The 27,746-nt window shown below is 34.4% G+C and overlaps 6 protein-coding genes across 8 annotated transcripts; 1 reads left to right on the forward strand and 5 right to left on the reverse strand.

Moving 5' to 3' along the window:
- Positions 1-307: 307 nt before the first annotated feature.
- Positions 308-3,002, reverse strand: LOC113743701 (pirin-like protein). 2 transcript variants are annotated; one of them, XM_027271767.2, is made up of 6 exons: positions 2,777-3,002; positions 2,619-2,668; positions 2,453-2,491; positions 2,305-2,333; positions 1,423-1,589; positions 308-1,015 (listed from the first exon to the last, which is right to left on the reverse strand). In XM_027271767.2, the coding sequence occupies exons 1-6, from the start codon at positions 2,881-2,883 to the stop codon at positions 511-513; spliced, it is 897 nt and encodes a 298-aa protein (XP_027127568.2). In that variant the 5' UTR covers positions 2,884-3,002; the 3' UTR covers positions 308-510. The 2 variants fall into 2 exon arrangements, with proteins under 2 accessions (XP_027127568.2, XP_071915803.1); XM_072059702.1 differs by lacking the exon at positions 2,453-2,491 and having other exon boundaries at positions 2,777-2,995.
- Positions 3,003-6,836: 3,834 nt separating this feature from the next.
- Positions 6,837-10,746, reverse strand: LOC140011066 (uncharacterized). Its single transcript, XM_072059147.1, has 5 exons — positions 10,597-10,746; positions 9,662-9,756; positions 9,460-9,532; positions 7,684-7,850; positions 6,837-7,328 (listed from the first exon to the last, which is right to left on the reverse strand). The coding sequence occupies exons 1-5, from the start codon at positions 10,744-10,746 to the stop codon at positions 7,244-7,246; spliced, it is 570 nt and encodes a 189-aa protein (XP_071915248.1). The 3' UTR covers positions 6,837-7,243.
- On the forward strand, positions 10,609-12,997 carry LOC140011192 (probable cytokinin riboside 5'-monophosphate phosphoribohydrolase LOGL10). Its single transcript, XM_072059856.1, has 4 exons — positions 10,609-11,100; positions 12,056-12,184; positions 12,302-12,486; positions 12,566-12,997. Exons 1-4 carry the CDS (start codon positions 10,891-10,893, stop codon positions 12,906-12,908), a joined length of 867 nt encoding a protein of 288 aa, XP_071915957.1. The 5' UTR covers positions 10,609-10,890; the 3' UTR covers positions 12,909-12,997.
- Positions 12,998-13,231: 234 nt separating this feature from the next.
- LOC140011193 (uncharacterized) lies at positions 13,232-14,540 on the reverse strand. 2 transcript variants are annotated; one of them, XM_072059857.1, is made up of 3 exons: positions 14,329-14,540; positions 14,092-14,176; positions 13,232-13,701 (listed from the first exon to the last, which is right to left on the reverse strand). In XM_072059857.1, the coding sequence occupies exons 1-3, from the start codon at positions 14,425-14,427 to the stop codon at positions 13,460-13,462; spliced, it is 426 nt and encodes a 141-aa protein (XP_071915958.1). In that variant the 5' UTR covers positions 14,428-14,540; the 3' UTR covers positions 13,232-13,459. The 2 variants fall into 2 exon arrangements, with proteins under 2 accessions (XP_071915958.1, XP_071915959.1); XM_072059858.1 differs by having other exon boundaries at positions 14,350-14,533.
- An 867-nt stretch (positions 14,541-15,407) lies between these two features.
- On the reverse strand, positions 15,408-17,632 carry LOC113687948 (chloroplastic import inner membrane translocase subunit TIM22-2). The gene is made up of 5 exons (XM_027205494.2): positions 17,287-17,632; positions 16,234-16,298; positions 16,025-16,097; positions 15,885-15,938; positions 15,408-15,804 (listed from the first exon to the last, which is right to left on the reverse strand). The coding sequence occupies exons 1-5, from the start codon at positions 17,501-17,503 to the stop codon at positions 15,545-15,547; spliced, it is 669 nt and encodes a 222-aa protein (XP_027061295.2). The 5' UTR covers positions 17,504-17,632; the 3' UTR covers positions 15,408-15,544.
- A 454-nt stretch (positions 17,633-18,086) lies between these two features.
- Positions 18,087-24,227, reverse strand: LOC113687949 (kinesin-like protein KIN-12F). Its single transcript, XM_027205495.2, is given in 16 exon segments — positions 18,087-18,583; positions 18,834-19,625; positions 19,720-19,815; positions 19,890-19,988; positions 20,091-21,029; positions 21,115-21,244; positions 21,620-21,769; positions 21,966-22,114; positions 22,361-22,456; positions 22,566-22,658; positions 22,774-22,827; positions 22,910-22,969; positions 23,077-23,202; positions 23,339-23,422; positions 23,552-23,686; positions 23,779-24,227. Coding segments are annotated over 16 exon segments (3,549 nt in total). The 5' UTR covers positions 24,067-24,227; the 3' UTR covers positions 18,087-18,325.
- Between the last annotated feature and the right edge of the window lie 3,519 nt (positions 24,228-27,746).

Below are 27,746 nucleotides of genomic sequence, written 5' to 3' on the forward strand. Positions count from 1 at the left end.
AGCATTTAACTTGAATATCTGCTCGAAAGGGCATATGGACTCTATGGACAGCATTAATCAAACTAGAAAGTAAGTAGTACTTAGGATACCTTTTACTTTTCTGCTAGGTATTAGGCCACGAATTTCTGCCTCGCAGCCTAGTGACAGCTGCTCTATTTATTTTGCTAGGCAAGAACGAGTGCATTAGCAGCGCACGGCCATGCATATGGCATTGGTTTGTTGTGTTAAAATCCCGCATCCCATTCTTTTAAAAAAGAAGAAGAAGAAGAAGAAGAATCATTGAACCCACAAAAAGGGACTGTAAAGGTGTAAAAATATTTGCTATCATTTGCTTTGACAGAATATAGTGGAAGCATGGTACATTGCCATTAGTATAAATGACATCCATCATCTACAAAAAGTGTTGCAGTGGATAATGATACGCGTGACAGTAGTGTGTTTATGGTTCCTGACTTCCTCTCCTTCTGGCTTCAAAAACAAAAGAATGCAGAATGAATATGCAGTAATTCATCAATAATCCAGGCCACGGATTGATGCAGATCTCCAATGCCTAGCACTCTCAAAACCATTCGTACAATTTTCAAAATCTTCAATGGTTTGATCAATCTCTTCTTGAGTGTTCATTACAAAAGGCCCAAATTGGACTACTGGTTCACCTAATGGCTCGCCCCCAACTAAAACGAATCTCAGGGGCTTTGAGGACTTGTTCCATGCCTCAAGGCCATCGCCAGAGCCTAGAAGAAGAAGATTATGAGCTGTTACTGGAGAAGACCTCGAGTGGCTGAAGGTGCCTTCCCCTTCCAGGACGTATACAAATGCATTCCAGGACGCAGGCACTGGTTGCTGAAGATGAGCTCCTGGCTTAAGGGTGAAGTCCAAGAACATGGTTGGGGTCCTTGTGTAGACAGGAGATGTAATTCCCATGGCCTCTCCTGCTATAACTCTGACTTTGACCCCATCTTTTGCTGCCTCTGCAATGTCCTTGCTCATCATTTCTTGATATCTTGGCTCAACCCTTTTGGCATGAGAAGAGATAATTAATATTTGATGCATTTTAAGTTCTTAAAGTCCAATGTCAAAAAGTACGAAGATTATAGATTACTTTCTATATAAGTGCAGCAGAATCACTAGCTTTTACCATATCAGTGATCTTCATGTTTTAATATAAAGCACATAAATCACATGGCAATAACATTAATTATAGGCGCACACGCATTGCTGAACAATTATGGCAATGAATCATCATGTTTGTGGGCAATGAAAGCGTTTACATTCACATTATTCATGAAGTTTCATTATAATTCACTCAAAAACTTCTTCTTTACCCAGCAAAACTCAAAAACCTTCTTTCTGTTAAGGTTTAAAAGACATTTTTGTGCATCTACAACTTCACTGACCCTTTTTAAAAGCAATAAAACTTACATTTTATTTCTAGAGCAGAGATTAATCCATAATTGTAAACCTCGTTGAGTTCCCTGAGCTGCTGGCATCTCTGAATGAACTATTCCTCTTCCAGCAGTCATCCACTGTAAATCACCCTCTTTGATGGTACCTTTATGTCCTTTAAAATCTTCATGCGTCACAGCTCCCTGGTGTCAAAATGCAACAACTTTTTCAATATCGCGAACACCACCTATTTTGAACATACATAATGGTTTGTTTTGCTTACTAATGGGTAAAAATGAGCACTGTAGGTGAGCAACATACGTGCATCATGACTTAACCGGAAAAAAAAAAGTGTATCACGATGAAACAAATATATTTCTGGCAGGCCGAAAGTTAGCTATTTTGCCCGCACATTAGTGGTTGAAGAAACTGAAAGTCTTCAGTATTTAGTAGTAAAATTGTGATTTTTGGTCTCAGTTACGGACAACAAGACTTGAAATTCTATTTGTCTTAGCCAGGCAGGCCGCAGGCCGCAGGTCCTAGATGACATATTTGACAGTAGTATTGCCTTGATGATCACCTTGTTTGCAACTTGACATGGAAAGCCGGGTCCTATCCAGCTAGCTTAAGAAAAGGGTTACCTATTGCTTTCATTCAAGTGACGCAATGGCTACCAATTCATTAATTTACTTACAATTGCGGCAATTAGAAATTCACTGCTTTCTTTGATCTTAAGGATCAAACAGCGGTCACAATATTCTTCTTGGCAGTGAAGGAGAAAAAAGTGCTTTAGCGCATCCGTTGCACCTTATTTTGTTTTTCCTTTTGACGACAGAGTAATAGGCAAGATAGCCAAAACTATTTGGTAATATATCAAAATGGAACTAGCAGGAAATGATACAAGTGATGAAGCTCTACCTGCAACATGTAGGTGACTGTTTCAAACCCTGAGAAAACAGAAGTGATAAGATCAGAATTCAGAACTAAAATCCAGTGGCAGACTTTGAATTTGCAGTCAGATATTTCAAGAGTCTGATGAAATGCTTTCAAGTGTCTAAATGCAGACCTCTATGCGGATGATCAGGAAATCCACCTGGAGCAGAGACTGCAATGCGACGAAGAGAAGAAAAATAGGAACAAAAACTTGAGTAATATGATAAAGGGACTAATGGATTAGCGTTAAAAAACCAATCTTGCACAAAAATGATCTAACTGAGAAAAAAAAAATCCACCTGAGAATTCGTCCAAAGCAAGGAAAGGATCAAAATACTTCAACTCAAACCTGACCAAAAAAAAAAAAACCCTTTATCAGCCAGACAGCACAAATGATGACAATTAACATGCAGTATGGTTCTTTTACATGCATAAAACGAGACCATCGAAGGAATACCTTCCAATGCTTCTTCTGACAATAGCGCCAACGCCCTCAGGCTGAGGCCTTGCAAGAAATTTTCTGACAACAGGGCGAGCTTCTTGAACAGCACTGTTGTAGGACATTGTTCTTTTTGCTTTTTAAACTCCTTTCTTTTGCCTGTTGAGTTAGCAAGTTTTTTCGAGAGATGGAACGGAAGAATTCGAAAATGGAATGGAAGAAAAATCGGAGGTTCGTGAGGGGTATAAATAGGGAGGGAACAGAGACAGAAAAGAGGGGGGGAAGTTCGTTAGTCCGAATGTATTTGGAGGGTCAAAGGGGGCAAAGGTGGCGGCCCACATATGAACTTGCTTGAGATCCAGGGACTCTTTTTTTTTCTTTCTCTCTCTCTTTTCACTAGTCCTAGTGAATTTCATTTTTGTCCATGTGATGTCAGCATAGCGTTATGATTATGTGGTAATGGATCTTGTGAACTACGGTGGTTGCCTCTGGGCCCGGTTTCCGCTTGATGGATGGATAAATGGAGATGGACCATGTTTGCTAGCCAGGGCCCAAGGCGGCATTTTCTTCCCACCTTATGTAATTTCCTTTTAATTTTATGACGTAATTTTTACAAATTCCTTTTATTGTCTCTCATTCTGCTTCTATATTTTTTTCTTTTGTGAACACAATACAAAGCAATTTGTTTTTAGATGTGTGTTAATAAGGGCTTGTCGTGATAATTAACACTAGTACTACAGGCACACCCATGCGTGTGCAATTTAAAAATAAATTAGTTTTTATGAAATTTTCTTTAACGAATTGATAGTTATCTTGGTAATTAAGGGTTAATGATAGTTATCTTGGTAATTAAGGATTAATGGATAAAGTTAATATCAAGTTAATTAAGGATTAATGGATAAAATTAACACAAAATTAACACAAAATTAACTCCATAGATGCTTTATTATCGTATAGATATCACCAACAATTATAAATAACACACACACACACACATTACCTAAGGGAAACTCACAGTCCAACCCAAAAGGCATGCTAACTTTCAGGCTACACTGAATACCTTAAGTAGTACTTCCTCCGTCTCGTTTTGTTAGTCTTGATTTTTTTTTTTCACACAGATTAAGAAAGTGTAATTAATTTGGTTGGAAACATAAATTTAAATTAATAATTTCCTAAAATACCCTTATGCTAATCACGAAGAGTGCCAATTAATATCAGTTACAGCTAATGGGTTAGTATTGGAAAAGCTCAATGTATTCAATGTAGTGGGTTAGTATTTAATAACAATGTATTAATAACAAGACATTTAATAAGGGTATTTTAGATAATTTGAAAGATTACTACATTTCTTAATGGGAGAGTGGACTACAATTTGGAACAGATAAAAAAGAAAAACACGACTATCAAAGTGGGACGGAGGGAGTAGTACATGTTATGTTATCGTATAGATATCAGTGGTCCGAATTTTCATCCGTCATCTTTCTTCGGTAAATGTTACCAGAATCTAGGGCCAAAGTTTACCATTTTCTGTAGAGAAAGGAAAGGAAAGGAAAGGAAGTTGTGAGAGATTTAGTCACTTTAAGGTGTTGGCGATGCTTAATTAGGAACATAATTGTTTTCATATTGATTTGACCCCTTCCTTAGTGGCCATGCATATGAATAGTAAACGAAAAACATTTGATGAGGGACTGAAAATGCTACGAAGGATTTGATTTATGGGCGAAAAATCTGTTCTACAGTTGGTAGCGAAGGGCTGATGGAGTGAATGACAGACAGGAGAAAGAAATAGAGACAAGCAACCGTTGCTCGGTTCCTCTTCTTCTTGAATCAATTAGAGAAGGCAACGAGCGAACAGCGCAAGGGAAAACTTGTGGGGCCAAACCAACCAACGATTAGGGTTCTCTATCCGTCTATCGTGTCGTATTGTGGACCATGCAACGCGAGAAATGATGTAGTGACAACGTAGGACTTAGAGGTTGAGCGGCTTGCGAAGAATGACGTAGTTAGTACAAAAGCATGACGAGTTCAATGCATTTACATAGACAGGCGAACCATATTTGACATTTGATAGATCAAGTCAAATGCACTGCAAACTGCAAAGCAAACCTTCATTTTTCTTTGTTTCTAAAAAAAAAAAAATTATTTTTTCTTTTTCTCTTCTATATTCTAACCACATTTTATATGTATTCATTCTCTATTTTTAATTAATTTTGCTTTTTCAACGCATGCATGGTGTGCAGTTCTATTTTACAAGCAATGATGACAGCTAAGTGATCGCTCTTATTTGAAGTTTGAATTAATTTCCAACTCGTACAGAGACTGATTCAAAATACTGCCCTTACTACAAAGATATGTGGTGTAATGTTCATCAAAGTCTTTGGAAGATTAGATTATACTGAAGAATTGGTAGCAGTAGTTGTAGGAGGATCGGGCGAGACATTTTCCAGAGTAGCCCAAAAAAAATGTTGGGAGAGGAATTCGTCGGAAAGTTTGAGAAAAAAAAGAAATGTCGGTGGTGAAAGATTTTAGATTCGAGATTTTTTAATTATATTTAAGTAAAAATAAAAGAAGAAATATCCGACAGCCAGCCACAAAGAAAGTAGAAACAGACAGACCGATCCACCTCCACCTGTGGGCTGTGGCCTGCCATCATCCATTCTACTTATTAGATTTGGATTGGGATGATCATTTCCACGAAACAAAAAGTAAAAAGCCAAAAGAAAAAAAAAAAAAGAGGAATAGGGGAGATGACCGGTGAAGTAGGAATGATGATGATGCAATCCAATTGCGGCGCCTTGATTCTCCGCGCACTGAATTCCCACAACAGTATTTCCCGCTCATTATTTCGCTGAAGAGAGCTTTTGCTTTTTACGGTCAAAGGCAATCGAGTGATGATGATATTAACTACGTAATACTCGCCTCATCATCTCTGGATATTATTTTATTATTTTATTTAATATAATAAGCACCACAATATCCTGTAATCCCTATTTGAATTTTTGTTTTTGGATCTATGGTCATGTCTTAGTAGCTTGCAAACAAATCGAATCACTTGCGAGCGGTTCGATTTCGAACTCGGTCAATATTGAGTTCGAACTGATCAAGTCGAACCCGAGTTCAAAAATACTAAATTCGTTAATTTGCGAATCAATTCAAGCTCAATTATATATATGCTCGAGTTTAGAAATACTAAACTGGTTAGTTCCTGAGTCGGTTTGAGTTTGATTTTATATATATATATATATATATATATATATATATATACACATACATTTTTTTTACTTTTTTATTTTAAGAGTAATATTACATATATATCCCTAATATTTTTTATTTGTTTAAAAATTTATTATTTTATTCATTTATAAAAATATAAAATAAATAATGTTTAAATTTTTTTTAAAGCTCGAGCTCGACTAGAATTTGATATTTTGAACTCGTCGAATTCGAGTTTCATAAAATTTCGGTTCGATTATGCTGAAGCTCGATTCAGCTTAACTTGTTTACGCCCCTAGTCATGTCCTACTCCTATTTTAATTTATGTTCCCTTTAATCCAGCTTAAAGGGAAGGGAAAAAAAATCCCATCTCTAGTCTAGATTAAAGAAGTACGTCACTGTGCGTACCCCAATTGGGCCAAGGGGGGTAAAGGAGAGAATCCTACCTCAAGGAGGCAATTAGGCCAAGGGGAAGACAGGGAGAGAATCTCACCTCTAGGCTAAAGGAATACATCATTCTACACCCTTTAAATTTTTACTACATATGCTTGATCCGCGCATGTGATAGATTTTACTACAGATGCTTGATGTCAGTCAATCGGATCTCATTCCCCTGGCTGTGCCAAAACGAAAGTAACTTCACAAGACCATCCTAGCCGAACTATTCGAGATATTTTACTACTATTTCTGTTTCATTCCGGTTTGGTACAATGATACTCCTTCATCCAAGGTCGACGAAGGCAGTAGCTGTAATTAAGATTTTGACTAACCTCTGCATTCATTCCTCCAATTACATTTGACAGCGAAAAAAATCAACACAAATATCAGATGAAATTTGTGCTAAACCCATCCATATACTACGCTATTGCAATATAAACAACGGCCCTTCATTTTCTCTGTCTGTAACATTATGGAAAATAGCGACACGTGTAAATTCAAATTGAGAAACTACACAAAAATGATCTGGCATCAGGCCTCTTTGCACAAACACCACGGGCCATCCATTCTTGAAAGCCAAGAGTGCAGAAGAGACAGATGATAAAACCACCTGAAGCAAAGATGCATATCCTTGAAAAATATTGTATAATCTTATAGCACTTGATATCAGTGGCACGCATGTATCCTATGTCTAACTCCATTTCCACTCTCAAAGCTTCAAAACACTGTACTGTTTTGATTCCATTGCGGACGAAAGCGGTTAAAAGATAGGAAACTGAATATTTTTGCACTAAGGGTGCAGCTATGATTGTGAAAAATAAAGTCAGTAGAGACTTAGGCAGCACCACTGGCTCCCTTTCCTTTCTTTCTCTGGATTTTCTTCACGTAGAACTCAAGCTCTTTGCCTTCCAAGATATACCTGCAAATATCAACGCCACAACAAGTGAAAACGATGTGAAAATGGCCAAAAAGATTGTTGTAATTAATCCAAGTAATTAAACAACAAACAAACAACTAAAGCGCCTAGCATAATTACAGAGCATTAACCAGCTCTCCTTCCTGAATGTAATGTAACAACTGAAATTGGGAACCGATGTTCTTTGACACACAATTAACCATCCAGGCAGCAAAATCTGCCAAAAGTTTCAATAGTTGGATAATCGTTCCACAGTAATATGTATTAATGTCACCATTTTTGTTTAAATGAAAATGTATAATGATTCCTAAGTACTTTAAAACACTAATGTAAAAGGAACATCATGAATAATGCATACCCATCTGCGCGACCACACTGGAGAGGCCTTGAAGAAATTGCAGCCAACAACCGACCACCTGCAAACTGCTCCTCAAAATGAGGATCAATCTTGCAATCCTGTTGACGCTGCCTCAGTTTTCTTACAACATGGTTACTCTTTGTATCCTCTATATACGCCTCAGGTTCCTAAAAGACATGTTCATAATGAAAATTATCAAGCATTGAAAACGATGTTATCAAAAATTAGATTAATTCACTTTAAATTCTATTCCAACTGTATATAACAGGTCAGCATAATCCTAATGTAACTGCTCACTAAGTTGCACAACTAAATAGGTAAAAGCATTTATTGCATGTAACAATTCTGCCAAATAGTTTTTAAAACAATTCCAGATTCAATTCCGTACGCAATTGATGAAAATGCAACTGCACAACAGCAAATCAATGTAATAGTTGGCCAGAAGGAAAAGGAAAAAAAAAAAAAACAAGTATGTACTCCAAACTTCTCCTTCCTTCTTAGTAGCAGCAGTCTTCTTCTTGCAACCAATGTCAACACCATAATGCTGAAGATACCACTGCTTACATGGTGCAGCCTCAACTTGAACTATAGCACTCTTGACCAAAGTCTGGGTCCTAACCAGTTCATTGTTAGAAGCATTAAAAACTACGTCAAGTATACGAGTCTTCCTGGTAAGAGACTCATTTCCCCATGAGTAATTCCCAGAGTCCAACCTCAGTGCACGCCACTTCACATTCCCACCTCTTACCCTAACCCTCCTTACTGCCTTGTTACCATCCAACTTAGTGTTTGAAGGTCACCTTCCCAACTCACACCTACTAGCAAACAAGAGAGTTGTCATAATCCGGACTCTAGAGATTATTATTACGAGGCACAGATGCAACACAATCACATGGTAAGACCAGAATTTATGCCAGTCAATTGCGAGCATAGATGGACCATAACTAAGACTACAGGGATTGTCAAAGTCAGGCAAAGATGGTGCATAACAGCAGGATACAACTCAAATTCATGCTAACCATTCTTAAGAAGTCACAACCTAGATTTTCTTTTCACACGGGCAAGGAGCAACATAGCCAAGTAATACCCAGTACATGTATAAATAAAGCAACCACAAGGTCCAGAACCCAATGGTTCTCTTCAACCGTATACAGTAAGCCACAAATGGACTAGGCTTTAATACTAATGAATATTATGAATTGCAATATATGCAGGCATAGACCAAACAAAACTAAATTAACACTACTCAATATTATGAATTGCAACATAGCTCTTTAATACTACCAAAATCACAGAGAGGACCTGGAAACAAACTAAAATGATCATCAACTTAATCGAATGAACAAAGGCACCGAAGAACATAGCAATGAAAAATCTAATACCCAAAAAAAGGATAGCAAAATAAAATAAAATAAAAAAGAGCATTCGGTCTTTTAGAAGTACAACCAATCACCCCAAGCCATTAATTGGTGCCAATGTAGTCAGGCATAGACAAACCAAAACAAAATTCTACAACTAAATCAACGCCCGTCATTCTCAGGAGAGTAGCTTTTCTCATCATAGAAATCAAACATCTTCATCAGACCATGCAATTAGGTCCCTAGACAATAATTGCTAAAAACAATAAAGTATAAATCATCCCATACTTAGTAAAATGCATAAGGCCACCATCTTACACATGAGTTTTACATAAACACAACAATAGTCCTTCTCAAACAAATGCATATTTGAAAATGAACTTTGTAGTGATTAAGAATTTTATTTTGGTGGGCTTACTTTCGCTTTTTCCTTCAGGCCCTCTTCTTGCCTCAAGTGGCACGCCTCTTGTGCATTGAATCGCAAGAAATACCTACACGGCGTACCAAAAAAAAAATTTACCAACTAAAATCGTTGATTCAGAAGGTATGATGAAGTTGAACAAAGACGGTGAGGGAAATAAAAATGCGATGAAGACGAATGAATACACAAAAAGTATTACCCATTTTGCTGTTGCAGTTGGCGCTGCTGATGGATTCTACAGCTCCTGCGAGTTGATCCAAATGTGAAGGTCTGAGAGGAAAGGGGAAGCCGAATCTATCGGAAGGGGCAAGGGTCCAAGAAAATACGAGCAGGGCCTTTCTAAAATCGGTTTTTTCGGCCCACTGCAAAATCAGACAAGCCTAAATAAGTCTAATCAAGTCAAATACGCCTAGTATTTAAACAAATTTGACGAGTTTGAAATTTTGTTTAAAATTGGGTTGTTTATTTGTTGAATTGAGATTAAACGAATTTTTTGTCGAATTTGAATGTTCAAGATTGGGTTGTTTATCTATTGAACTAAGATTGAGTTTTATTAAATTTGAATGTTGTCGGATGATTTTTATGAAATTTGAGTTTTTATGTTAATGACAAACCAAGCTTGAACGAACGGTTACCAAGCTAAATTCGAGTTCGATTCGGGTATGAAATAACTTGGTTCATGTTACAATTCTACCTACCTATGCCTTTTATGTTGATTTTTTTGACCGTTTTACTGATTTATCCTTGCAAGAAAAGGTGATGGTATTAAACCCAGGGTGGATAGTTAATACAATTAAACGATCGGTAGTCGCATGTTAGGATTTGATATTAACAAGAAGTTACTGACAAATAATCCAATAGAATTTGTAAAAGAACCCTAAAAATCAGTCCGACATTCCGTAGAATTAATCTTCTATACACTGACAGTATATTCATTTTTACTATTTGATATATAACATTTGAAATCCAAATTTTGCACATATATTGTACATCCAACCGTGATAGGGTTTATACTGTCAATGTATATAAAATTTACTCATATATAAAAATCTGATAACATGTTATCACTTACAAATCCAAAAGGCAGTAAAATAAAACGGAAAAAGAAAATTATGAATGAAATGACCATATCACCACTAACAAATCCAGCATTTCTAGGCTACTCCTCTGCGTGGTAGCGTCGGAAAACAATATTCTGTTCCACTCAGTCACTGGATTCATCGATGGTACAAACCAAAAAGCAGGACCCAATTCCTTGATTCCTCGTCTCGTACTGCAATTCATTTTTCCTCCAAGTTCTTGATGTCAGAATATTTAGCTCTACAAAAAGGGGGAAAAAAAAACTTGTTCCCGCTGATGAAGCAAATAAATACCGTATTTGATGCCAAACACTAGTAGTTTATTGCTACACTCGAGGGTGTAATCCAGATGGGGTTTTCCTTAACCAGCCTTGCTCCCACCAATTGTCATACCTCCCTCGGAATTTCTCATCAAATAACTCGAAAATTTCTGCTTTTTAATGGGAAAGAGAGAGGCACAGTAGGTTTTAAGTCATCAGAGCTTAAGCCTAAACCGAGAAATTTGGTTCTCTGCAAGCTTGAGTACATCGATTTTGATGCAAGAACCAGCCCGACGGAGGTACAACGTATTCCCATCTTCAACTACAGTTTACTTGTTTAGTGTACATGAATGCTTGTATTCCAGTTGAATGTCTTGGGGAAAATGAAGAGAAATGTATAGACCGTGCCGTTGCAAAAATAAAGTTTCTGTCTTCTCTGTTTCTTGTTTTTGCTAATGCTCTTGACCATTTTAAATGATTGAGCTCGGTAGAAATGATGAGGAAATTGGACTGCTGTTTCTTATTATTCTATCAGAATCAGGTTTGACGCAGCTACTTCGATTTTTTGTTTTTGTTAAAGTTAAAAGCTTGGTGCCACCTCTCCTTTGACCTTTATGTAGTGATTTTCTTAGCTTAGAACTTGGAAATTCCATATCACTTTCTCAGTAAAATGTAGGTTTACTGCCTTGCTGATGCCCGAAAGATTATCTAAATCCCTTCTGGGATTTCCATATTTAGGATTAGTAATTGACTGTTTCAGCAGGCAGTCCCTTTTTGTTAAAAACTTCAACTGCTTCAATATGGTTCCGTGCATTTGTACATTTCCCCTGTTTCCTGATTTTCATGAGGCTAAAAGGTTCTGGAATGTAAAGCCCGTGGAGATATGCTTCGCATTTCTTGATAGTTGGATTTTTGGTTTGGCTTCTGGATATTTGTTTTTTCTTTTCTTTACCTTATTTTTGCTTTTTTCTTCTCTCCAGCACTTGATTTTGATGTTTTTCTATTACCATGCTCTATCTCTCTCTGGTTTTTTTTTTTTTTTGGGGGGGGGGGGGTGTTTGGGTGGTGGTGGTGCTGCTGCTGCTGCTGCTGGAGGGGAGGGACGAGACTTCATGATTGCAATTGATGCATACCAAGATCTTGCCCATCCATTGCCTAGTGAATGGAAGCTTGTTTACATTGTTCCATCAATGTAGTAAAGATCATTCTTTACTGATTATTGAGATTAAGAAGCATTTTTAACTTCAATATCAGGTGAAGAAAGAAATTGAGGAATGCTACAAACTCATACACAGGCTAGGCAGAGGTGTTGCATACTTGGGTTCTTCAAGGATGGGACCTAACCACCCTCATTATACGCAAGCATTTGAGTTGGGTAGAGAGGTAGAATATTTCAGGTCTATAAACCCAAAAAAGAACATAGTAACGAAAATATAAATTGGAAAGATTAAATCTGGAATATTGCTTGATTTTAGTCCTCGGATGTGGCCTGTTTGATAGATTGCAGGGCTCTTAGATTGTACATCCTGGTCAGGGGCTGGACCAGGGCTCATGGATGCTGCCACACAAGGAGCTCTGCAAGCTGGAAAACCAGTAGGTGGATTCAAAATAGGAAAAGAAGCTGGAGAATGGACGGCTACAAACTTTCACCCGTACTTGCCATCGGAAGCATATCTTACATGCAGGTAAGCGTCATGCTATCAGAATTTTACTTTACGAGTTTCAGGACTAGGTCAGTTGAATAAATTCAAGAAACACACACAGGTTCTTTTCCGCAAGAAAGCATGGGTTAGTGGATGCTGTTGTCAGAGCTAGTGGTTCTGATAAGACAGCCGTCGTTGCCCTTCCTGGCGGTATTGGAACTCTGGACGAAATATTTGAGATCATGGCGTTAATTCAACTCGAAAGAATTGGATCATCGCTTCGGGTGCCCTTTCTTTTAATGAACTATGATTCCTTTTATGAGAAGCTGCTGGAATTTCTTGACAATTGTGAGGAATGGGGAACTCTCTCAAAGGGTGAGGTTTCCTCACTGTGGAAAGTATGCGGCAACAACACAGAAGCCTTGAGCTATTTGGCGCATTTCTATGGCCTTTCTTTATTGTGATGAAGCCATATGATAAAGGAGAGCCTAAATCACAAACTGAATGTGGATCTGTTTCTTGATTCTTTTAGGTGGTTGCTTTGACCCTCAAATCTTGACTACACAGATAGTCTTTTTTTTATATATGATAGCTTTCTATACTATGGCGAGGGGAGGGTCCGAAGAGGTTTTGAGATAACTAACTCAAAGTGAACTGAACTATCACCGGACTAGATAGATAGTCACCAGACTTGTTTTATACTATTTCTCTGGGACTAAGCTCTGGGCATTTTGAACTACCAAAGGAAAAGCACTATGCTTCCACATTCATAAAAGCATTATGCATATTTTACTTAAAACTGATGGTAATTTATTCCTGACATAATAATAATAAAAATGTTTACGAGGACCGAGAAAAACATCAGCAATGTCAACAAGCAAATCCTACTTCAATAAGGAGAGACACTTGGAAAAGACTCGAAAAATCCTAAAGCCAAATGGGCATAATAACTCCATAAACTAAAAGACTCGATTATAGAGGGGAATCCTGCATTCTACTGCGAACGGCTGATGCCTTAATAACCGACAGCGTATCCTCGATCATAACTAGGGGCACCACCATATCCAGGGTAAGCTTGTGCTCCGGTGAAATATCGGTGGTCTGGTCCGTCCAAATTGCTGGAGCATTGTCCGTGCTGCCACCAAAGCATCTCTACATATTTCTCCAACTTTCCTATCTTGTACAGTAGCATGTTTGCATTCACGCAGCCCGATATTTGAATTATTCCATCTTCATGCATCTTGAAGTGTCGTATCCCTACACATATTTTGTCCAACAAGAGAAATTTATAAATTAAAATAACAATATGTTCAAAACAAAAACTGGTCTAGGAAACAATAAACTTTGAAAAAAAAAATCATAAAAGGAATAATGCTTCTGAATTAGGGAGAACCCTGTTTATAGAAAATCTGACAATATACATTACATCAAAACATAATAATAAAAAAAGGGCTTTTGCGTAAAAAAAAAAAAAAAAAAAATATTGCGTAAGCATGTCTAGCTATACATGCTATGATTGCGGAAAGAAAGAAAGAAAGGTTTCATGTTCGCTTGGATCAATTTGTATGAAGATTAATCCCATGACTCTGTATCGAATCGAGGACATTAATAATAGATTGTTGTAATTATGAGATGCAAGCAACTTGCCTTGGTTCGAGCCGACCACTTTGCCTAACTTGTACAGAGCTTTCGATGATCCTCTTCTGGTCATGTCCCATCTCAGCGTACAAGCCTGAATGAGTGAAGAAAGTGGATTACTATAAAAAAAAAAAAAAAGATTTCCAATAAATCTAAAACCCAAAAAAAGACAAAAAAAAAAAAAAGAGCAATAAACCTTAAACCCAAAAAGAAAAGAAAAAAAAAGAATCAAAGTTAACAACAAACACAAAAAGCTCGTATTTTGACCATGAAATCAGCGGCCTCCTCCGGATAAACCCTGGGCGCGGCAGCCATGAAGGACTTGGAAGACTTGAAGAACTTCATAGTAGGAGTATCACTTTTGTTGGTTGGTCGTTAGGGTTGTGATATAATGGAATGAATGGGGAGCCAGTGCATGAATTTATAGATTTTCTTAACCGCCTTTCCCCAGAAATAATTAAGACAAGTTATGGTCTTGCCCATTTTAGTACTGTAGTATTGTACATAATTCTTGTTACCATATTTTTTGATTGTGAAAACTTTTTCTTCAAGATTCCTTCAAGCTATTAAGGTAATGTTACCACTATCCTTTTTTATGGTACTGCCAGAATATCTTTTTCTTGCTATAACATCTCCTCGTTACATAAATAACTGTATCTTTCCTTGCTTGCACATTGCGTTCTTCCATTTAGATTCTCTGTGTTTTTGCAAAATTTGCGTCTTTTTTTTTTTTTGCCGTGGATTTTCTGGCAAGTGCTTTATAGTAGGTACTAATATATTGACCACAGATTGCCATATTTACACCAATCACATTCAATTACCCCCTTATTTGTAGACAAAGTTTGTTTATGCTAACAATTAAGTCTCGGACCCAAATATTATTTATGATCTTTTTGTGATATTCTTTTACTGACCATCATATCTTTGGATACCAAATCATATTCTTTGAATCTCAATCCTTTTTCTTTTCAACATCACATTTATGAATGCGGACATTCTGTGGCGTGCAATGCTTTGGCAGTTATATGGCAATTTTACGCTTTGGTGAAATGCTTCGCAAAATTTATGCACATTTATACTTGCTGATTACAAGGTGGAGTGACTTTTAGCTTAATTTTGCACATCGTATTTCTAGGAAGAAGACCGTCCGTGTTCTTTCATTACCAATTGACCCAGGCGCATGCATCCTCAATCACTAGATTAAAAATTGAAGTTCTTGTGTAATAATAAAACTTTGCTTCATAAAAAGCAAACCCTTTTTAGATTTTAGGTGCTTGGCCAAACCCAATTTGCTGAAGCCAACACCAACACATCTGCTGCAAGCATGACAGAATATTTGGCTAGATGATTGATTGATAATGAACGACAACTTGAGTAATTTTGTCCAACACCATCATATATTCTCAGAATGATAACTAGGTCTGATACAACTGGAAATTTACAAAAATCCTTCAATAGTAGGCTATCCACTCTCTGCTGTGGATTTAGAATTCCGAGGCGTGTGCCGCTTTTTAATGGATTGACAAAAGAATGAGAACGACTCCTTAAGTTCGTTTGGAAGGGGAAATGCCAGAGGAGGGAGAGCCAAAGGTTGCCCACTTCTGATGGTCACCTTATTGTTTGAGGAAAGGGCCAGTGCAGGCTGCTGCTTGTTAAGACCTTCAATGATGAAGGAAAATGCCCCAAATGTGAGACAGCTTTGAAGTAGAGCTTGAGGTGCGCCTGGGAAACACAAGAGTCACAAATCACATACAATTTTAGTACGCCAAATTAAGACACACTCAAAATGAAGGTCCATATACCGGGAAAACTAAGAGCAAGACCAGTGCAGCACCCAGCCACTCCTGCATTGATAACTATAGAAGAAGAAAAAACAAAAGGTTATAACAAAGGGGAATCGTAGCATTAAAAGCTAGTAATTACTCAAACTGGAATATCATACCATCATCTTTCCCCCGCAGCCTCTTCAAGAAACATACTACTAAACTGTGAACTCCGGATAAAACTGCAAATGTCTGGAAGAGACAAAGGGAACTGAGAAGGAATAAACCATTCCAAATAGAAGCCAGAAGAATCCTACAGACTATAAAAATGGAAAATGTAATTGAAAAGCTGCCAATCAAAAGATAAATATCCAACAATCCAGCGCACCTTGGCAGAAGACCCTGCCTCTCCTAAAGATCCTTTAAAGCCCTTCCTCTTAATCAAACCAGAACCTGAAAAAGGCGTGACGTAAAGGACATGAAGAAGTAAAAATGCAAATCATCTGAAGTGCATGAAGAAGGTTATCTATGTTAAATATGTTAAGCATCACTTCAAAGAACAAGACAAGTAATGAAGCAAGAGACAAGAGTAATGCTTTGGCACAACAGATCAAACTCGTCATGGAATCACACTAAAATATCAACTACTTACTAAGGAACCTGCTAATAAATAGATGATATGCAACGTCAATTCCTTGAGAAAGGGCCAAAATCATACCGCAACAGTTTAACTTACAAGTACCATGTACTACGGGCAGATAGGCCTCGTGCAGCTTGAAAGCAAGGCGAAGGATGAATAAAGGAGCATGAACACTAGATAACATCACCAAACCAAGACAAACTCAGTCCACCAAAGGGCAAATATGGGATCCATTCTTTTAGCCTCACGTCAATGCATTTGACAAATATGGGTTGCCATAAAATCAATATGTCAGCATAATATCAACAAATAATACAGGCTTCCCTTCAATGCAGCAAAACATTAATATAGGTAGTATAAGCTTACAACTTACATCTTTTGGCCTAGCTTAATTTACTTAACAAATTAACTACACCGATACAAATCTACAAATACTGCTGCAGCACGCTTAACCCACCAATAATGATGGTATCAGAAACAAAAAGTAAATCTAGGAAAAAAAATGCATCCAGAATCAAACAAAATCATGTAAAAAGCGATCGACTTGAACACAAAATCTACTCGTCCAAAAGGATAACTCTAACAAAATATCAGTATAGAAATAAGAAGCAAAACTATCAAGAAATTAGCCCGTAGAAGGTTCGACTCATATTTCGATATCATTCTTAATCTGACATGGCCCAACTCCAATTCCCCCCGAAAAGTTTCAACCTTTGAACCCGCACAACAATAATAAAGAAGACAATGAAGAAATAGAACACATTAGGAAACGGAAGCGAGATGGGATAGAATGTCACTTACCAAAGCCGAAAATGGAGCCCATGAAAGCGCCGGCAGCGGAATCGCCGGCGAACCTAAGGAGGCAAACAACAGGTGGGCTGGAGGGGTTAGAGATTAAGGCATCGGAAGTGACATTTAGGTCTGAATTTTGGGTGGGGTTTGGGGGAGGATTAGGAGGGGCCTCGATTTCGGAGTCGGACTCGGAGTCGGAGGTTGATGAATTGGCCGGCGTTGTCATCTCCGAAAAACCCTAAAAAAGGCTTTTTTGGGGTATAAAGAGTCCTTGAACTTTTTTGTGATTTTACCGAAAGAAAAAAATGAGTCTCTCTGCTTTCTTTCCACCCTTCTGCGGTGCGGATATTCTCTAGGATAGGGATCTCAGACGCAAGATTAGATATTCGGATTCGGATCGGATATGCCCATAAAATCGAACGGTTGTATTTGTAATCGTAAACAAGCTCGTACCATAACCATCGTTGAGATGAGCGTACAAATGTTAATGCGCATAATTCAAGTAATTAGAGAATTGTGGGGTTTTGATGGATGTATACAATTAATTAACTAGTAAGAGCAGGTCAAATGAAGAATTTCCGAATAAATGTTCCCCTAAAGTTTGCCTGTGCTGAAATATTACTAGTAAAACTTTGCACTTGCTTAAATGGCACAGGACTCGAAAAGATTTTAGGCTGAAATAGTGGAACAACAAATGCATCATCAGCTGGAATCGATAAAGAACAGCCAATTAAGGCATATTTCATTAGACAGAATTTTGAATGAACACAAATTCCCACCCCCCCCCCCCCCTCCAAAAAATTGAACACAATTTCTCTCCACCTCTCACATGTAAAATACTACAACACTAGTGCATTAAAAATATATGTATACATCCCCCACTACTATCAATCAATGAATTACTGAATAAAAGTATCAAATTGCACACATTTGCAAAGTGAAAAATAGCATGCTATGCTCGGTCCCGAGTAGGGTCCCAAAACAGCTCCCCTCCGTGTAGGATGATTGTCAGGGGTAATGACAAGCTTGACATTTTTCCCTGCCGCACTCAATAGTGTTGTTCTTGATAAATTGCCCCAAATTCTGCTCTCCATGCTTGATCATCATCATGCATATAGGAATGTGTATCATCATGCCCTCCTGAGTAAGAATCTTCCCTGTATAATGGTCGTAATGCAACTTCAGGCAGTCTGCTCTCTGCAAGGTACTGTTTCATTGTGATCATCTCCATCTTGTGCTTCCTCTTGAGTTTCTCTACTTGTTGCTTTAGGTTCTCATTCTCTTCTCGTACCTTTGTGAAATTTGCCTGCCAAAACAAAACAAAAGGAAGGGAAAATGCTTACACTTGTTTTGTGTTGATAATTGCTAAGTTATTCAAGGACAATGTAGCCAATGACTAAAAATGTATCGAGGTGCTTTTGAAAAAATAAATATTACATAATCTGATTCTTAGCTAACAATCATTTTATTAAAGCGGCAAAGGGAGAAGCATGGATTGATAGAAGGCGGCTATACGAGGAAAAAGGGAAAAGCATCAGGTATTGAAATAGAAATACCTCTGCAACTGAAGCTGTTTCCTCTGCTTCTCTCAGCCTGACAAGTAATTCACCAGCAGCATGAACAGCTTCTGCAGTGTCTCTAAGTTGAGTTCTTAGACTTTTATTCTCCTTTCTCAGCAGCTCCCTCTCCCTATCCTTTTCTATTCTCGAAGCTGAAAGTTCCGCTGCAAGGCGCCTAGAAAAACGAGAGCCATGGCCCTTGGCTCCTGCTTTAGCAACTGCCCTTTTCATCTCTGCTACACCTTCCATAACCAATCGATGCTTTCCAACCAATTCATTATACTTCTCCTGTAGTTCAGCATAATGCTCAATCATTCTAGCATGTCCAAGAACAGCTCTTTTGAGTGCATCATCCAACTCCTCAGTGCATTGCTTTTCTAATCTCAACTCCATCTCCACCTTATCCGCTCGTTGGCGGTGAGATTCAAGATCAATCCTCAAATCATCAGTTAAACAAATCCACTCACTTTCCATTTCTGTCCATCTTTGCCTTTCTTTCTCAAGTTCTTCCTCATTTTTTCCCCAAGTAAATGTGCCGCTTTTTCTCAACTGGATTGATTGAGCCAAGAGAGATGATCTGATCCTCTCAGTTGATTTATTAGTTCCATCATTATGCAAATGCAATTTGCTTCTAAGGCATTCAATTTCTTTAAGAAGGGCTTCCTTTTCATTCATATTGAATGATTGATTATCTTGACTATCATCCAACTTTTCCTGGATTTCTTTTACTTCACACTTTTCAATGCACAACTCTGAGTCATGATTTTCATCACCATTCCACATAAGAAGCTGTGAAAAGAATTTCCAGAAATGCATAAGTTGAAAACAATTAGTGAAAATAGGAGATCCATTACCACTAAGAGAAAAAAATAAAATTACTAACCTTATTTCCATTTGTTTGAGAATGATACTTCTCATTTTCATATTCATTGGTCGATGCAACTTGAATCTTGCTCCCCTCAAGTTTATACTTCATTAGCTGCAGAATATTGACTTTTTAGTACTATAATTACCTAGTGATAACAGTCATACAAGGACATAAAAGGCCATAACCTCTTGGTTTAGTTGCTCAATCTTAGCTTCATGTTCCTTGCAAACACTCTCAAGTTCCTCCTCTCTTTCAGCAGTTTTAAACGAACCTTTTCCTGAATCCTGCAAAGGCAAAAAGAGAAAAGAAGAATGTCACTCGAATTATCATCACACATTTCCAAAGAGATGACCTTTTGGTTGTCAATCTAATAAAGGCAGTTATACCATCCATGTCTTCAAGCTATCCTGGACTTCAGTAGAAGAAACAATTATTCGCTGTTTGCAATTAGTGCATAAGAAAGAAGCCGTAAGTGCATTTGAAGGTTGTCCCTCTTCTGGTAATGTCTGGGCAGAGGCATTCGCCTTGTCAACTGTCAGACATGGTTTCAGTGCCAAGTGCTCAAAAGAGAAAGAAACTGAAGATCTGTCTAACGCTGAATTTTGCTGATGGTAATCAATAATCTGTAAGCCTCTGTGAAGACTAGCTGCCAGAGATTCAGTAGGTCCGGGGATCACTTTACTAGACCTCAAAGAAGATTGTATATGATGGCTGTTTCTCAAGCATTGATCTAACGATTTAGAGTTTCTGAGAGTCTCTTGTGCATGATCATGATTCACTAAACTATTTGCTGAGACAATTATGCTTTTCCTGTGCATGTTTTTAATTTTAGGAGATTCTGATATTGCAGGCTCTTGGAGGAATTCAGACTGACAGACTGCGTTAATTGAAACATTACTCCTGATTGTATGATCATTGTTCCTTGAATCCCCAGCAATGTCCTCTTCAAGATCATTAACACCTGAAACTTCACTTGGCTCTAGTTGTGTATGAGCTCTTTCTGAATTAATTTCTTCGGCTTCACTTTCTTCTGAACAGCTAACGTATTGTTCACTTGTCAAGTCTGTTTCACCACCATCTGCCATGTCTGTGGAGTCCTCATCACGAGAACAATTTAAGCTATCAAATTGGGCTTGCAGTTCTTTAACATCATCTTCATTAGCACAGACTTCTTCAGAATCATTTTCCAAATAAGGTAAAATCAATGAGCGGTTAAGACTAAGTCTCAGTTGATTCAAGCTTTCACGCACACTTCGTCCTTTGAGTTGTCCATGGTTACTTCCAACTGAGTCCCATACATTTGATTTGGCTCTCATGAGTTCCTCCTGTACAACAGAGCAGCTTAGAAACAATCCAGGCAAGCTTCAGGATAGGAAAGAAAATTTCTGAACACAGAACAACATTAAGTACCTTAAGCTGCCGAATCTGATCAGTCAGACCATTGACATCATCTTCTGTTATTTCATTTATGACTGGCTCATTCCGCATGAATTTAACCCTCTGTCCAAACCTGAGTGTGCTCACTGTCTCACCACTGCACCTATATACAGAAAGACAAAAGGGATACCATATCATTTTCAGGCTGCTCAAATCTGTCATGTACTGTTTTCAGTACGCAAGATGACCAGGCAAACCCATTTTACACCAACAAAATGGAGAAAGAATGGGGTATGTGCAATAGACATTGTTGGTCAATTACGTATTAATTATATGAATTGTTGATCACGAGGCAAACCCATTTTACACCAAAAAAAAGGGGGAAAAGAATGTGTTATGTGCATTAGCAATTGTCGGTCAATTATGGATGAATTGTACCATATAATTGCTTAATTCATCAGTTAGCTGCAGTGTTTGATTACAAGTTAACCATACTCCAGATAAAGGGGACAAAAAATGCAGCAGGTCAAATACTTACTTTTTATCGGGGGAGATGGTGCATATGACGGAGAGTTTGGCATTGCCACCAAGTGACTCTCTTAGCAAATGAGTTAAACAGGAACTTTGATATGGTGGGGCGTCAGGATTTTCCGATTGACGTCTTTCAACAAGGGCATTCACCAAGTACCTGAACCAATTACAGGAACAGCAAACTAGTTACTGTAGATAAGGACAGAAATAAGTTTTCTGTGCAGCTCATTCTGAATTACTAAAGCTGCAACAAGATAACATATGAACAAAGGAAAAACAAAAATTAGTTCTTTTAATACTTCAATACATGAAGCATTTATCAAAGTCCGAGTCCCAAAAACAGATATACATACCCGAGCTGTGATGTGGATTTCTTCACAAATTTCCCTTCTTTAAGACATTGTTTACCAGCATCATCAAGTATGCATTTTTCAAATCCAGCAAGGTCAATAAGGCTGATTCTGCTTGACTTCGAACTGCCAAAACATTGTGATGATGTTTCCTGGGGCATTATTTTGAACATAAATGATAAATGAACCCAAAAATGCAACAGAGAACGACTACTGGAATTATGAATTTATGTAAATCTTCAAGCAGAATGAACTCATATTAGCAGATTAAAGAACTTGCATACATTCAAATGACTGCAGCAATTGAATATCTGCAATCTTCAGACAAGATTATAGAGATCGCATGTGTAAGAATCAATAATATATATTACCAGGAGGTACTGTTTCATTTGTTTTACCTTGCACCAGGACTCGATTATGCATGTAAACACAATGTGGGATCTTGAGCTCTTCGAGTTTGTGCTTGTTGCTCCAACCTTTCTGCTTGACAGACCCTGCGCATCAGCAGGTTAAGATGTATTTGTCTTTTGTCACTGGTATCAACAGCCACTAGCAATACAACTATCAAGAATACAGAAATCCATATTTTACTAGTTGACTTACCTTGATTAGAATTTGACTGACATCCTCATAGTTAGTGACGTACTCTTCTGTCAAATTCTCCACATAGAATCCATTTTTTGGGTCATCTCTTATCTGCTAGTTTCAAACTCATAGTTAGTAATTTAAGCAAGTCAGTCGGTCACCTTCAAAAGCTAAAGGAGCAGCCAATTGATAGACATGTTTTCTTGTTGAGAAGAGGGATTTTCACCTCTAAATGCCTCTTGGTTGGATCAAGTAGATCCCCAATTTGTTCATTATATATCTGCAATAATGAGTTGATCATGAAGTACAGCTTAAAACATGTCAAAGCCAAGCAGGAAGCATTGACAAGTACAGCTATTTACCTCAAGAAATGAACAACGGCACTGATAATTAACCTGCCTCCCTTCAGAGTTCTCTTGATCCTTATGGTTAACAGAACCAAACGACATCATGCCATCTTTCTTATAAATAAATCATAATCTTTTTTCATTTAATTTTAAAACTACAATTAGGAAACAGAAACACCTACTTGCTGAATTTTAGCGAACAACGTCTGGAAAATCCGAGGAACAATGCCATGAATTCCATTACATGAGGCATCCTCAACAATGGCGCTCTGAGGACCCCACATTGTATAGGTCTTTCCAGTCCCAGTCTAGAAACAGTTGACCCAAAAAATTACTTAAGGAAAGGCAGAGAAGCAATAGAGAGCAATTAAAGAAGCTATATCTTAAACAAAACAGAAAGAAAGAAAGAAAGAAGAAGAAGAACCATTTAGGCTGATGGTTTACCTGCCCATAAGCCAAGATTGACGTGTTGTAACCCGCCAATGCATCATTAACCAGAGGAACACCAACCATCTTAAATACATCTTCCTGATAGCAAAAGATAAAGGATTTTGCTTGAAATCAATCAGCTTCTGTATTTTAGGAGCGAATTTAAACTTGAAGATAAGCAGAAAAACAGAAATTAAATAGGAGCATCAGTGAGATTGATTTCCTAACCTGGGCAGCATTCGAGTCAAAAACCGAATCAAAGATGAATTTCCTATCCCCAACAGATAAAGCGTCATTTGAAACTTTCTTAACATCCCAATCCAGACACCCAGGACCAGTTGAAGGCCTAATCCTCACCACGACCTATTCACAAACATAAAACCCACGAAATATCGAGTCTGAAAATCTGGGACCTTCCCAACAAACCAAGCAAGTAAAAGGGTCAGAATCTTAACCTTAACCGGTGGATCTGGTTGTAAGTGGGCATCTGACTGAGCCTCAGATCTGATGATTTCTTTATGAGTAATTGTGGGTTTTGAGAGTGACTTGTTGTGGAGTGAACTGGAAGGTAGCAGCGGAGGGTCACTGATCTGAATGTTCGAGTCAACCGGCGGAATGTTTTCACTGTTGGATTTGGTTCTTGAACGTATAGAGCTCTTCGCTTTCTGCTACCGTGAAACTGAATTGGGAAGGAGATTTTTAAATGATGAAGCTGAAATGCTTCCCAAGAATCTGTTCTCCATCGCAGACAATTCTTCAAAGATGATAGAGAGAGAGAGAGAGAGATGAGAATTGTTTGGTGTACTTAGTATACAAATTTTTGAAGGAAGAGAGAGAGGGAGAGAAATGATAAATGGAAAATCTAGTTGCAGAGATGAAATGGAAGCCAGAGACAGATCCCAAAAACAAAAACAAAAAAAAATTGAAGTTCAAGGTGAAGATGACCGTTAGAGAGAGCCAGGGGGGGGGGGACGGCGACTTTCGTTTAAAACTTCAAATTTTCAGTCTAAGGACAGATATGCCCTTATCCCAGGGGCTTGTGGGCTTATTTAAATCCAGGGTCCGTTTGGATTAGCTGTTTTTGGAGTTGTTTTTCAAAAACAGCACTGTAACATTTCGAGTCCGTTTGGATTAGCTGTTTTTGGGGTTGTTTTTCAAAAACAGCACTGTAGCATTTCGTTTTTCAAATACAAGTCCGTTTGGATTACTTGTTTTTGGGGTTATTTTTCAAAAATTATATAAAAAACTTTTACTGTAGATGTTTTATGGATTATTTTTAGATGTATTTTTAAAACATATTTTCGAGTATTTTTATAATTTATAATTTTTATATTTTTATAACAATATATAATTATACATTTATAAATATTTATACATAAATAAATTTATATAAAAATATATAAATGTATTATATTATATATAATACATAATATAAATATATTTATAAATGTATAAATTATAAATGAATATTATATAAATGTATAAATTATAAATTATAATTTTTATATTTTTATATTTATATACATTTATGCATTTATAATACATTTATTAATATTTATAAATAAATATATTTAAATATTTATAAATAAATATATTTGTACTTTTATAAATAAATATATTCATATATTTATATATAAATGTATTATATTATATATAATACATAATATAAATATATTTATAAATGTTTAAATGTATATTACTATAAATATATAAATTATAAATGAATATTATATAAATGTATATTGTAATTTATAATTTATAATTTTTATGTTTTTATATTTATATACATTTATGCATTTATAATACAATTATAAATATTTATAAATAAATATATTTATATATTATTCTAAATAAGTAAGTGTATTATATTTATAAATAAATTTATATATTATATATAAATAAATAAGTGTATTATATTTATTTATTTATTATATATTATATTTATAAATAAATATATAAATGTATTATAAGTGTATTATATTATATATAATACATAATATAAATATATTTGTAACTGTATAAATGTATATTATTATAAATGTGTATAAATTATAAATGAATATTATATAAATGTATATTTATAATTTATAATTTATAATTTTTATGTTTTTATATTTATATACATTTATGCATTTATAATACAATTATAAATATTTATAAATAAATATATTTATATATTATGTATAAATAAATAAGTATATTATATTTATAAATAAATTTATATATTATATATAAATAAATAAGTGTATTATATTTATTTATTATATATTATATTTATAAATAAATATATAAATGTATTATAAGTGTATTATATTATATATAATACATTATATAAATATATTTATAAATATATAAATGTATATTATTATAAATGTGTATAAATTATAAATGAATATTATATAAATGTATAAATTAATATATTATAAATATATATTAATACTATGTATAAATGTATTAATGTAATAAATATAAATGTATACATTTATTAATATTATGTATAAATGTGTAATTAATATTATGTATATTAATATAAATGTATAAATGTATTATATTATATATAATACATAATATAAATGTATATTATAAATATACATAAATATATATATTATGTTTAAATGTACATTTATATAAATGTTCAATATATATAATATATATTATGTATATATTAAATATATATAATATATAACATTTATATAAATGTATAATAACATATTTATAATATATATAATATATATAATTTATATAATTTATATAAATATATAAAAATATATTTTATATAAAGTAAAATATTTATAATATGTATAAATAAATATATTTAAATTAATATAATATATATATATTCTATACATAATTGAAATATATAAGTTGAAATAAACATATTAAATATGTATTTGGAGTTGTTTTTGATATATTGTTTGGATATTGGTGTTTTTGGAGTTGTTTTTGAAATACACATTTACTGTAGCATTTGGATTGTGAAAAACAGTTTTTCAAAAACAGGTCCAAAAACAAGAATCCAAACGGACCCTTCGTTTTTCAAATACAAGTCCGTTTGGATTAGTTATTTTTGGGGTTGTTTTTCAAAAACTATATGAAAAACTTTTACTGTAGTTTTATGGATTATTTTTAAAACATATTTTCAAGTATTTTTATACTTTATAATTTTTATATTTTTATAACAATATATATTTATGCATTTATAATACATTTATAAATATTTATAAATAAATATATTAATATATTTATATAAAAATATATAAATTATAAATGTATAAATTATAAATGAATATCATATAAATGTATAAATGTATAAATTATAATTTCCAATTTTTATATTATTATATTTATATAAATTTATGCATTTATAATACATTTATAAATATTTATAAATAAATAAATTTATATATTTATAAATAAATATAAATGTATTATATTATATATAATACATAATATAAATACATTTATAAATATATAAATTATAAATGAATATCATATAAATGTATAAATTATAATTTATAATTTATATATTTTTATATTTATATACATTTATCCATTTATAATACATTTATAAATATTTATAAATAAATATATTTATATATTTATATAAATATATGTAAATGTATTATAAATGTATTATATTATATATAATACATAATATAAATATTTTTATAAATGTGTAAATGAATATTATATAAATGTATAAATTATAAATTATAAATTTTATATTTTTATATTTAATTATAAATATATTTATATATTTTTGTAAATACCTTTATAAATATTTATAAATGAATATTTATATATATTTATAAATAAATATTTATATATAAATTTAAAAATGAATATTTATATATATATTTATAAATGAATATTTATATATATTTATAAATAAATATTTATATATATTTATAAATGAATATTTACATATATTTATAAATGAATATTTACATATATTTATAAATAAATATTTACATATATTTATAAATAAATATACAAATGTATATTATTATAAATATATAAATTATAAGTGAATATTATATAAATGTATAAATTATAAATTATAAATTATAAATTTTATATTTTTATATTTATTTATAAATATATTTATATATTTTTGTAAATACCTTTATAAATATTTATAAATGAATATTTATATATATTTATAAATGAATATTTATATTTATATATTTATAAATGAATATTTATATTTATATATTTATAAATGAATATTTATATATATATATTTATAAATAAATATTTATATATATTTATAAATGAATATTTACATATATTTATAAATGAATATTTACATATATTTATAAATGAATATTTACATATATTTATAAATGAATATTTACATATATTTATAAATAAATATTTACATATATTTATAAATAAATATATAAATGTATATTATTATAAA

The sequence above is a fragment of the Coffea arabica genome, chromosome 7e (genome assembly GCF_036785885.1).
Source record: "Coffea arabica cultivar ET-39 chromosome 7e, Coffea Arabica ET-39 HiFi, whole genome shotgun sequence".
In the NCBI taxonomy this organism is placed as follows: Eukaryota; Viridiplantae; Streptophyta; class Magnoliopsida; order Gentianales; family Rubiaceae; genus Coffea; species Coffea arabica.

Coding starts and splice junctions, on each gene's coding strand:
- LOC113687948 (XM_027205494.2), bottom strand. CDS start 17,503: ATGACAACGCCGGCCAATTCATCAACCTCCGACTCCGAGTCCGACTCC. Junction 16,299..17,286: donor GGGCTCCATTTTCGGCTTTG/GTAAGTGACATT, acceptor CGCCTTTTTCAG/GTTCTGGTTTGATTAAGAGG. Junction 16,098..16,233: donor AGGCAGGGTCTTCTGCCAAG/GTGCGCTGGATT, acceptor TGTCTCTTCCAG/ACATTTGCAGTTTTATCCGG.
- LOC140011193 (XM_072059857.1), bottom strand. CDS start 14,427: ATGAAGTTCTTCAAGTCTTCCAAGTCCTTCATGGCTGCCGCGCCCAGG. Junction 14,177..14,328: donor TCAAAATACGAGCTTTTTGT/GTTTGTTGTTAA, acceptor TCACTCATTCAG/GCTTGTACGCTGAGATGGGA. Junction 13,702..14,091: donor AGTGGTCGGCTCGAACCAAG/GCAAGTTGCTTG, acceptor AAATATGTGTAG/GGATACGACACTTCAAGATG.
- LOC140011066 (XM_072059147.1), bottom strand. CDS start 10,746: ATGAATTGCAGTACGAGACGAGGAATCAAGGAATTGGGTCCTGCTTTT. Junction 9,533..9,661: donor CAACTGCAACAGCAAAATGG/GTAATACTTTTT, acceptor TACGCCGTGTAG/GTATTTCTTGCGATTCAATG. Junction 7,851..9,459: donor GCCTGAAGGAAAAAGCGAAA/GTAAGCCCACCA, acceptor CATGTCTTTTAG/GAACCTGAGGCGTATATAGA.
- LOC140011192 (XM_072059856.1), top strand. CDS start 10,891: ATGGGGTTTTCCTTAACCAGCCTTGCTCCCACCAATTGTCATACCTCC. Junction 11,101..12,055: donor CAAGAACCAGCCCGACGGAG/GTACAACGTATT, acceptor CTTCAATATCAG/GTGAAGAAAGAAATTGAGGA. Junction 12,185..12,301: donor CATTTGAGTTGGGTAGAGAG/GTAGAATATTTC, acceptor CCTGTTTGATAG/ATTGCAGGGCTCTTAGATTG.
- LOC113743701 (XM_027271767.2), bottom strand. CDS start 2,883: ATGTCCTACAACAGTGCTGTTCAAGAAGCTCGCCCTGTTGTCAGAAAA. Junction 1,590..2,304: donor CAGTCACCTACATGTTGCAG/GTAGAGCTTCAT, acceptor TTTTGACACCAG/GGAGCTGTGACGCATGAAGA. Junction 1,016..1,422: donor CTCTGCTCTAGAAATAAAAT/GTAAGTTTTATT, acceptor TCATGCCAAAAG/GGTTGAGCCAAGATATCAAG.